General features: G+C 24.5%; 2 protein-coding genes across 6 annotated transcripts in view; one reads left to right on the plus strand and one right to left on the minus strand.

Annotated features, from left to right (window-relative positions):
• The window catches only part of LOC127285260 (uncharacterized), a 60,126-nt gene that overhangs the window by 2,783 nt on the left and 45,052 nt on the right, over positions 1 to 12,291 (minus strand). The window contains exons 4-5 of one of the 2 annotated variants that reach the window (XM_051311176.1): positions 4,755 to 4,920; positions 2,818 to 2,932 (exon numbers count right to left, since the gene is read on the minus strand). In XM_051311176.1, coding sequence (XP_051167133.1) covers positions 2,844 to 2,932; positions 4,755 to 4,920 — 255 coding nt within the window. In that variant the 3' untranslated portion in view covers positions 2,818 to 2,843. The remainder of the gene's footprint in view (positions 1 to 2,817; positions 2,933 to 4,754; positions 4,921 to 12,291) is intronic. The other variant, XM_051311174.1, reaches the window with a different exon arrangement.
• LOC127285264 (uncharacterized) overlaps positions 1 to 12,291 on the plus strand; it is a 43,083-nt gene that overhangs the window by 2,734 nt on the left and 28,058 nt on the right. The gene's annotated exons all lie outside the window — the stretch shown is intronic.

Below are 12,291 nucleotides of genomic sequence, written 5' to 3' on the forward strand. Positions count from 1 at the left end.
ATCACAAATTAGATAAATCGATTTTTAAATTCTGATTCAACGAAAGATGATTGGAAAACATTTTTTTTTATGACTGTATAATATTTTCGGCGAGGTCAATATTTTAAAATGTTTCACATTTACACAAATTTAATAGTATTTTTATAACAAAAATTATGGATTTACTCCACTCTTAATTTGTGGGAATTTTTACGGTTTCGAAATAATTGAGCTAGATTTTCTATGATGATTTATAAAATAAGATTTACATGAATTGCCATAAAAATAATTAATTAGAAATTTCATTTTAAAGTATTCTATTAGAAATAATTATTTTTTCGACGAATTTTCATTTTCCGAATTAAAATTTTAAAGATTTTGTATTTATTCGAATTTTTACATAACAAAATTTTTAACTACCGAATTTATGTTTTGCAGAAATGTACAAAAATTTTACAATCATTTTTTTTTACATGACTTTTTACTTAAAAGAATTTAATTTAATTCTTTAATTAATTTTAATTAAACAGAATTTTGAATTTTCATTGAATCGAAATTTAATTTATCAAAAAATTTTTAATGGCATAAATTCCAATTCACCAATTTTTAATTTGTCCGAATTTTTATTTGAACGAATTTTTAATTAATAGAATTTTTAAAACGCCCAAATTTTTATTTGTCCGAAATAACAAATAGCCGAACAAACAATTGACAGAAGTATTTTTATTTTTTACTCATTTAATTTACATGAATTTTTATTTAAGAGAATTTTAATTTAATCGGATTTTAATTTAAACAAAATTCTGATTCAATTAAATTTTATATGTAATTCGAATTTTTAAAAGACAGAAATTCCAATTCACCGAATTTTTATTTTTACGAATATTTAAGACGCCAAATTTTCATTTGTCCGAAATTATAAATGACCGAACATAAAATCAACAGAAAGATTTTGGCACAATTTTTAAAATTGACCAATTAGAAATTATCAAAAAAATCGTGATTGGTCAATTTTAAAAATTGCGCCAAAATATTTCTGTTGATTTTATGTTCGGTCATTTATAATTTCGGACAAATGAAAATTTGGCGTCTTAAATATTAGTACAAATTAAAATTTAAGTGAATTGGAATTTCTGTCATTGAAAAATTCGATTGCATGAGAATTCTGTTAAATTAAAATTTTCTTAAATAAAAACTAAATTAAATGATAATAAAATAAAAATTGTGTCAAACAAAAATTCGATAGCTAAAAATTTTTTTAAGCAAAAATTCGTATAAGAAGAAATTCTGTAAAATGCCAATTCGAAAATTGAAAATTTCTCTAAAAAATAATTATTTCTAATAAAATTGTTTAAAATGAAAATTCTAATTAATTATTTTTATGGTAAATTTATGCGCTACGTAAATCCTATTTATATTATACAATTTTTTTTGCGAACGAAGTTTAAAAAAAAGTGGGACTGATATTTCTACTTCAAGTAATCAAAAAATATGATTTCAAAAAAACCATATATGGTTTAGAACAGAAACTATAAAATTTTGTCAAAGATTTTGAGGCTTTATTTCGACATTAAAAAATTAAAATGCATAAGAAATTTTTTTCAACATTTTCTTTATGTCTCAAGAAATCGCTTTTTGTTTTTTGTCATACAAAAATTTTTAAAATAAATTAGTTACGTAAGATTTTAAAAAACCGATTTTTTTAGATTTTATTTTTTTTTAATAGCTATTTTCATCAAAATATCTCGATGTGTTACAAACATTGCGTCAAAATATTTTACTTTCGAAATATGTAAAATTGAAAATTTAAAATAATTACATAAGATTTAAAAAGGTTAATAATTTTCTTTTTTGATATTTCCATTGACAGTAAATGTTATAAATGAAACAGTGAATATTATTACAATATTATTAAAAAAAAATGTAAATTTTTGTGTAATAAAATTTTTATTTTATTTTTGTAATAAAATATTTGTTTTCCAATCGATAATGTGAATCAGAAACTTAAGTACAATTTTTATTTGGAAAATTTTCTTTCTATAACTGACAATGAAAACAGAGTTGGGGGGAATATTAATTTATTTCTCAGTGAAGAATTTTTCAAAACAATAATTCTTACCTACTTTTTTTAATATAATTTCAAATTTTTTTTGAATTTTCATTAACTGTTTAAAATTTTTCGAATTATTTATCATAATTTTCCTTTTACGTAATCATATCATTCTCTCTGTATTTTTATTTTAAAAAAATTTATTTAACTTTTTTAATTTCAGGAATTAAAAAAAAATTCAGATTTTGTAAAACCGAAAACAAAAGATAAAAATTAAAAAAATATGTCAAATACATAAAAATACATATTAACAGACAATTGAAGAAAAAATAATTATGTAAAATAAAGAATGACAAGAAATTGTTAATCATAAATATTATTTGCTGTTTTAAAGACAAAATTCGAATTTAAAAGCGATTTCACTATTATATAAATAGTTATCAACCTTTCTTTTTGAAGATTATTACCCAACTCTGAATTATCAAGGAAACGCACTATTCTATTTCTATAATATAATATTTTGCTATTGAAAAATAATTGTCAATAATTCTAAAGTGCATTTTATATTTGAAAAAAAATTTCTTCAAGTGCCGTCATAATTATTTAAAAGTTATAATTAAGGAGTGAGTTTGAAAACTAGTTAAAAAAAAAAAAATAGAAAATGTGAGAGTCCATAACAGCGAGAAACAAGCTTGTGACTAAAGTATGTACATAAAGCAAATGCAAAAAAATTCGAATAGCAATAGTTTTCTAGCTATAAAGAAATTTAGAAATCTTGCGAAGATTACAGAAAGTCGAAGTGTGACCAAGCAGTTTAGACCAATGATTCCTTTACAGGATCAAACTCAACGAAAGCTCGAGGTATTTTGGCACTTTTTAGAGAGCGATATTTTATAGAGACTTCTGAAAAAAAATTCAAAAAACAATAAAAAAAATATTAAATGTCATTCAATTTAAATTCAAGAATATTCATCGTGGCAAAAAAATAGGGACGTATGAATATTCTACACATTGAATTTGGAATTTTTGCAAACTAATGATTTATAAGCATGAATATTTTGTAATTTTAAACTATGGATAAAATTTATGGGCAAAGAAAAAAAAATTAAATTTTTTAGTGAAGTAATGAATTAAAAATATGAAAAATTTTGAAATTTTAAACTTTAGCCAAAATCTGATCAATTGTAGGCAAAATAAAAAATTAATTTTCTTAGAATTAATATTAAAAATTTTGTTTTATTTTCTTGTTAATAAATGAGTAATTCGATTAAAATGAAAAATTTTATTGTCCATGGAAAATAAATTGTGTATGGAACAAATTAATTATCTAAACAAATTAAAATTGTTTAATTAATTAAACATTTAAAAAATCAATTAAAGAAGAAAAAAAATTTAATTTTATATTTAAAAATGGATTAAGTCTTTTATTTTATTTAATTGAAAAGAAATTATGATAGAAAACGACGAAGAAGAATATTTTTGACAGGGCGCATGATTATCCCATAAAAATCATTAATTAGAATTTTTATTTTAAAGAATTTTATTAGATATAATTATTTTTTAGATGAATTTATATGTTTCGAATTAGCATTTGACAGAATTTCTTTTTATACGAATTTTTTATTCAACAAATTTTTTAAGCTACCGAATTTTTTTTTTTGGCAGAATTTTTATTTTATACTCATTTAATTTACATGACTTTTTATTTAAGACAATTTTAAATTAAACAAATTTTAATTTAACAGAATTCTCATTCAATTGAATTTTAGCTGATTCAAATTTTTAAATGACAAAAATTCCAATTCACCGAATTTTAATTTGTCCGAATTTTCATTCGTACGAATATTTAAGACGCCGAATTTTCATTTGTCCGAAATTACAAATGACCGAACATAAAATCAACAGAAAGATTTCGGCACAATTTTTAAAATTGACCAATCACGATTTTCGTGATCGGACAAATTAAAATAGGAATTTCGGTCATTTAAAAATATGAATCACAAAGATTTCGATTGAATGAGAATGCTGTTAAATTAAAATTCTTTTAAATAAAAAGTCATAGAAAATGAATGTAAAATAAAAAATCTACCAAACAAAAATTCCGTAGCTAAAAATATTATGTAAATATTCGTATAAAAAGAAATTCTATCAAATGTTAATTCGAAAAAAGAAAATTCGTCTAAAAAATAATTATATTATATTTTTTTGCGTTATTTTTTTTTATAATTTCTTGGCGCCCCAGAATTGATTGGCTGAGAATATTACTCTACTGGAAATGGCACGCAATTTAAATTTGAATTCTCCGATGATCGAAATTATAGTTTTCATTAATAATTCATAGAAAATTTCTTTCCGATGTCCTTATAAATTTTTTTTCCCAAAATTGTCTGATGTTGTTTTGCGTATCTGATCTTGTTGATTTTTTTTTGCAAATAAAATTTCGAAATACGATTAGCGAATGTCTTTGCCAATGCGAAACAAAAATTAAGGAAATTTCTTCTTCTTTACGAAATGGCATTTTTAAATATTTTTATTATTTTTGCGAGAAATTTTGCATTTTCAGTAGAATAGCGGAATTATTTAAACCTTCCCCTATCATCTCATCCAAGTTTCTTCCTAAAATATTAATTCTGTTAAGAAAAAATTTTTTTTTAAAATTATGATAGCAGAATTTAAGAGAAATGTTTGATAACATAATGAGAATAAACTTGAAATTGTAACTTGCCTAGTAGTGAAGGTAAACTGGTGGATGGCCTAGCGTTGTTGCTCGCAAACTGTTCACCGGAACCGGAAGTTTCACCATCTACACTGGACCCATCGCCCTCAAGCATTGAGGCTTCACTAGGATATTCAAAGGTCCGAGTAGCCTCGTCATTAAATTGAATACGATGCTGAAATAGAAAAAAAAATCATTAATAATACAGAAATTCTCCAATAACTATGTAATCAAGAAATAAGTGGAACAGGGGGAGTACAGTAGGTCAAATTCCCCACAAAAAAAGCAACCATTACAAATAGAATTTATTACACTCAAAATTTATATCCCTCAAAAGAAAATCTCTTCTAAATGTATCCAATTTCTGAGTCTAGAAATTTTTTTATTAATTTTAAAATTTGCGCCGAAAGTTTATTAGAAATATAGTTAAATGAATTTTCGGTTTAGTAAAAATCAAAAATTGTAAAAAATTGCGAATAGAAGAATTGTATTCTCTGTGCAATAGATTATGAATAAGCGAGAATATACGATTAAAAATGGGAGTGAGAGAGGAAACAACTGTACGGTATGTAACCCCGAATAACAGTAACTGGTCACACTCGATGATTTTTTGGCTATGCTACGTCATCTCACACACAATATTCACTTCGCACAAACTAAAGAGGAAGTTCACTTATTTCGCATATATATGCGATATATTTACCACTTTTTAACAAGAGAACAATAAAAAAAGAACAATCTTTTATTATATCTATTTATTTTGAAATCTTCGGTTTTTCTCTCAATTTTGTTCTGTGAGGATAAACATTTTCAAGGAAAGGACAACTAACAACCAATTACATAATTTTTTTTGAAAATTCTTCTCAACTTGAAAATAATGAGCAAATCACTGTTATTAAGTGGACAATTACATTTGGTGTAAAAGATCAATTTTTATTTTTTTAGAAATTTAAATTCTTTTAAATAAAAAAATGAGATAAATAAAAACTCGATAACACTTTTTGTGTAAAACAAAAAAAAAAATATTTTTGGCTGAAAATAATTATAAGGGTATCATTTTGTTTCTTTTTAGCTCATAAAAATAAAAACCGTTAAAATATAAATGATTGTTTAGTTAGATTATAGTTTTCTGAAAGACAATAATAATAATTAGTCTAATAATATAACAGTACCAACAATTATTTCAGGTAGGGGTTGACTACACTCGTTCATTCACTGAAAAATTATCTAGCATTCTTTTTTTTTGTTGTCCATTGTTCACTTAATGTTGGTAATTTTAGACAAAAAAAAAACACTGTGCTTCAAATGTTAAGAGCCAATAATCGAGTCACCAAGTTCCACATTCTTTATGATCTCCCAATGTTGAGGCCATGTTCATAAATTGTGAGGCAAGGAGAGACAGAAATGAGAATAACCAGAAAAACTTGAAGTGTCCAGTTTGATCAAAGGGCAATAATCTTTTCTAACACTAGAAACAACGTAAGATTCTCACTTTAACATAATTTTATCACAAATTTTGAAAACATTAAACTATTTTAAAAAAACTTAAAAAACTTTTTTTTATCAAATTTTTAATTTAATAATACTACCCGAATAAATCAATTCTAGAATATCCGCTACAATTTCCAAATATTTAATAAAATTTATGAAAACCGAATAAATAAAATTTATTTACTAATTTTATAATAAATAAAAATTTGTGAATTGCATAATTAAAAAAAATTTACGTCACACAATTTCCCGACTGATTTTAAATTTCGCGCCAAAATCTTTCTGTCAATTGTTTGTGGGGTATTTACAATTTCAAGTTCTTTCTGATTAAAGGATAGTTGAAATTTTTGCAATTATCGGAATAAGAATCCTTTTTATAATTTTTATTCCCTGATTTTATTATTTTTCATAATAGGCTTTGTTATAATTTTGGTTCTTCCTAATTAATAGAACTGAAATATATGAAGTTATCTGAATAATAAGAATCCTTTTTATAATTTTTATTATATACCAATTTTCATTCGTCCGAAATTACAAATGACCGAACAAAAGATCAACAGAAAGATTTCGGCGTTATTTTTAAAATTGACCAATCACGATTTTCTTGATAGTTTCTAATTGGTAAATTTTAAAAATTGCGCCGAAATCTTTCTATAGGTTGTTTATTCGGTCATTTGTAATTTCGAACAAATTAAAATTCGGCGTCTTTAAAATTATATAATTTAAAATTTGTACTTATAAAATTCAGACAAATTAAAATTCAGTGAATTGGAATTTATGTCATTCAAAAATTCGAATCACATAAAATTCTATTGAATGAGAATTCTGTTAAATTAAAATTCTTTTAAATAAAAAGTCCCAGATAGCACGTAAGCTTGCAGCAACCTTGCGGCAAGCTTGCCGCGCAATATTGACAAACCTTGCATGGCAAGTTTGCCGCAAGCTTCAAATGTCCCACCTAACCCAAGCTTGCCGAAAGATTGCAGTGTAACGTTACTGCAAGATTGCTCAGTAAGCTTGCACGGTTAGCTTGCCGCAAGGTTGGTGCAAGGTTGCCAAATAACGTTGCCAATCAGTACAGAAGGTTGGAGCAAACTTGCAGCAAGCTTGCCATGCAAGTTTGCTCGACAACCTTAGCTTGGCTTAAGCTTGCGAAATATAACAAAAAAAATTTGGGAAGGAGGAAATTTATTTTTGTACACATATTAAGCACTAGTTCCTAGGAGGTCAAAAAAATTTACTGCGCAGCCGTAAGTGCTCATGATTGCAAGTGCGCATAGTGCTAATTTTCAATGCAAACTTCTCTACTGATTGGGCAATGTTATTTGTCAACCTTGCACTACCTTGCGACAAGCTTACTGAGCAATCTTGCGACATTCTTACTGTGCAATCTTGAGATAATCTTACTGTGCAATCATGCAGTAACTTTACACTGCAATCTTTCGGCAAGCTTACCATGCAAGCTTGGGTTAGGTGGGACATTTAAAGCTTGCGGCAAGCTTGCCGTGCAAGGTTGGTAATATTGCGTGTCAAGTGTGCCGCAAGGTTGCTGCAAGCGGGTATTATATGTAAAAAATGAATGCAACATTTATATATAATTTTGGTTCTTTTTGATTACTGAAAATGAAATATTTGAAGTTATCTGAATAATAAGAATCCTTTTTATAGTTTTTATTATTCACTGATTTTATTATTATTTTTCATCAGGCTTCGTTATAATTTTGGTTCTTCCAAACTAATGGAATTGTAATTTTTGAAGTTATCTGAATAATAAAAATCCTTTTCATGTCTGATTTCTTAATTGATTCTTGTTTTGCATCAGAGATAGTAAATAGAGGTTGATGTAAGTTTAGTTGGAGTATAATTTGGTGGGCGCAGGTCCAACGTTAGAGCATTATAGTTGGTAATATAGTAATTTGGTTAAATTGAAATATTTATTAAATAATAATGCAAAGAAATAAAATTTTCGACTAAAATTCAATTCGAGATAATGAAAATTCTACAAAATTTTAACGACTTCTTTATTAGATAATAAATAAAAAAAATAAAAATCAAAAATGCATGTCGTCGTATAAAAATTGACATATATAATATTTAATATAATGTTAATATTTTCATCTAAGAAACAAACTTTTTTTTCTTAAAATAACGGTATTAAGAAATGCGACGTTATTAAAAGACTTTGAGAAGTTGGTTGACACGACTTGTGGTAAACAAGAGTTTAGAAGAAGTTTCATTATATAAGTACTGGGACATACGAGGTGGCGAGTAGTCTGACAACTATACTATACGGGATTGGTTTATATAGGAGAGCGTTTTTCCCTTTTCCTGTCTTTTTCTCTTCCGTCACATAGATAAACCGCGACATTCCCCTCAAGTGCAGTTGAGAGAATTTTACTTTGCAGCGTCGTTCATGGAATTAAGGGGAAGTCATCAGCCTAGAATGACATTTTTCTATCCTCCATATAAATAAAAGCCTCGACGATCAACGGACCTTTAGGAGAAGATTCTGTTACATTTTCTGTTTTTTTTCTCCAAGGAATTTGTTTTTCGCAAAATTTTATAGGTAAATAAAAAAAGAGAGGATTTCCGTAAATGAAAAATAGAGAAACTTTTATTAACCCACAACTGGCACTATGGGTCCAGTAGACCCGAACATTTTTCGAGCTTAAATTAATTGAATGTCTAGTCAAATTTAACTTGAAGAATATCTTTTAAAATATTTTATTTATATCCGTTTGACTTTCCTGCAGTAAGAAATTTATTCACAAATAAATGAAAAGAGTTCTATTATAATATTTCCGGAAAATTCGATTAGTATTATTAATCTTTTATATTAAAGTAGATATTAAAAATTTGTTACATTATAAAGGTTCATTAAATTAATGTTAACTAGATGCAATGAAATACTTATAAAATTAGAAATGCGGAAAATAATATTATAAATTCCTAATATTATCCACTTTTATTCCTTTTAATTAATTTAACCGTTGACAGACTTTTTTATATCAATTAGTAAAAACTAAAAATAAAAACTTACTAAAAATAGAGTAATTAGTAGTCAAAAATAATCTGAAAAATTAAAAAAAAAATTCTAATACTTTAATTAATTTTCACATAATTTTTTAATTGCATTCAACTAACAATTATTTACTTTCAACTGAATTCTTATCCGACAAATTATCTTTTGAATCATAAGTGTCTTACTTTGGTTATTAAATTTTATTTTTATTTAATGCAGATTTAGAGGATATCATTTTCATTTATGGCTAATTTTTAAAGGTGTTATTTTTAAAAATTTTGTTAATAAATTAATAAAAATGAATAAAATATTTTAAAATATTTAAAGGAAATTTTTGTTCTTGATAAGAAGAAAGTGAAAAATAATGAAAATAGGTTATAACATGAAAAAAAGCTTGCAATTCTGGTGAATTATTTTTGTTAAAAACAAATTATTAATTAAAAAAAAAAGTAAATTTCTCAATGAAACTTATTGAAATGCTTTTAAAAACTCAAATGTAATTTATATACATATATAAAAAGAGAGTTATTGTTTAACAGACAAGGTCATCAGTCATGCTCTATGAATTAGGAAATTAGATTTTGTTTCATGATATATATCAACAACTATATTTCGAAATTTGTAGTCTTTCATGTTTATCAATTAAAAGATATATTTCAGATTATAATTGGTATTAAATGTTGTATACTCATATCATAAAGTACATTTAATTTTATCTTTAAAAGCATTTTAAAAGGCAATATGTAGCATTTGAAAAGATTTAATCTTGATTACTTTCGTCATCAATCTCGAGTTATAAATATCAAATATCTATATTTGATGGATTTTTTTTTTTTTGCAATTTTCATAATTTTGAAATTTTATATTTCAATTGTAAATTAAATTCCATTAAGAAAAAAATTATTTTTATATATTTTGAAATAAAATCAACACTGTAAACTTGATGGTATCATTTTGGAATGCAACGTTTTGATTCGATATAAGGTATCAAATTGATCCAAATATTTGGATCATTTTCAAGAAATGATCCAGAATATGGGATCATTTTTTGATAACTGAATTGGTATCAAAGTATAACTGTCATGGCTGGCATGCTCTTATTGACAAGTTTATTAATTAATTTATTCACTGCACTGAATATTCAGATATTAAAAATACTTTTATTATGAATTTTAAGAAAGAGAGAAGCGAAAACTTATAAATTGCGAGCAATTAAATAAGACAAAATTTATTTCGAAATAAAATGAAATACACTAACCTTTATTTATGTTTATCACATAAGATTTAAATTAAGTTCACAATCACAACACTTGAAAATTTTTAATTATTTTTATGATTCAAATAATTATCAATAATTTATTTATTATAAATGAACAAAATTTAAGCAATGCACGCTTGATAAATATTTCTATCTATCCTGTAAAAATCTTTCTGTTTTTATACAGTTTATTGAAGATAGTGAATTTTAACTTGATTTCCAAAAATTAACTTTCTACGATGATTCTGAACGGAGTTATTACTTTTTTTTTAAACGGTTATGTTTTTATATTTTTGTAAGTGATCGCACAATCTTGACCTGTAAATATAAATTAAAATCGCGAACGACATTTGAGAATTGTAAATATTAGATTAGTGTCACACGTTAAGGGTTTCAATTTATTGCCAAGCCTCATCTTGGCCACGTTCTTGTGAAGGTTTAGTTTACGACGTCATTTTTACAACGGGAATCATCATCATGATGATGATCCTTAGCTAACGGTACTAGAATTCTGCTTTTTTAAGTGCATTCTAAGGTTATTTTAAATATGAAGCAGTCTTTAACTTTATTTATTAGCAGGAAATATAATTTGCTTGAATGCTTAATACAAAAATTCCGATGAAAAAAAAAAAATACAAAAATCAATGTATAGATTTCGTATATATGTACAGAAAAAAAAAGTAACGAATATATTCGAATATTAATGAATGACTTTTTTTCTCATAAAATAGAAAATATTATCCACCTTCTGTTAATGATAATAATTCAGTTTCTTTTCATCGTATGATAATTTCATCTCATAATTAATTAGAAATTTAAAAAAAGAATGTTTAAATTATAAATAAAATTTTATATCCATTATTTACTTTTTATAAACACGTTATTATATTAAAAAAAAATTTTTAAATTTAATTTTTCCTCTGAATTAATTTATTTTAATTTAAATTTAATTTAAAAAAGCAAAAAATATCCTACAAATATATTTTTTAATTATTAAAATATGACACATTTTTAATAACAATACAATTTCATATATGAGACTTTAAAAAGAAAAAATTTGTTAATTAAATTATGCGATTATCGCTTTTTATTTTTATTTGTTTTTTTTAATACCATTTATCGATATTTGCAGTAGCAAACATTTTACTTGCTACCGATATCACTTTCAGGCTTATGAAAATAATCTTCTTGTTCATTTTATCAAGATTATTGTTAAGTGACAATATTTTTCGCAATTATTTTCAATCCTTTATTCTATTTATTAGAATTTTAAAAAATTATTTTCCCTATTTCATAGAATTTTTATTGTTTGAAAAAATGAAAATCCGTAAGTTCAATTATTTCGAATATTGAAAAAAGTCTAAAAAATTGCCAATGATAATAAAAATTGTGAAAAAAGTTCTAATAAATAGTTAAATGCATTATGTAGTAATTGTTTTAGAACCTCATTTTAAATTTCGGTCAAATAAAAAATCGTCGTTTTAAGAACTTTAGTAAATAATAATTCGTGGAAATAAAAATTCGATGAATTGAAAATTTCTGACATTCAAAAATTCGAATTCTGAATTTTGCACAATTGTAATAAATTAAAATGGTGCTAAATCAGAATTCTATTAAATTAAAATTCGGTTGGATTAGAATTCTTTTAAATTTAAATTTCGTTAATTTAGAATTGTTTTAAATAAAAAATTTAAGTAAACAGAAATTTTGTTAAATTAAACAAAAGAAATTCTGTTAAATTCGAAGAACTGAAAAAAATTGACTAAAAAAATGAT

The sequence above is a fragment of the Leptopilina boulardi genome, unplaced genomic scaffold (assembly GCF_019393585.1).
Source record: "Leptopilina boulardi isolate dan_hultmark-lab unplaced genomic scaffold, ZJU_Lbou_2.1 LbouV2_330, whole genome shotgun sequence".
In the NCBI taxonomy this organism is placed as follows: Eukaryota; Metazoa; Arthropoda; class Insecta; order Hymenoptera; family Figitidae; genus Leptopilina; species Leptopilina boulardi.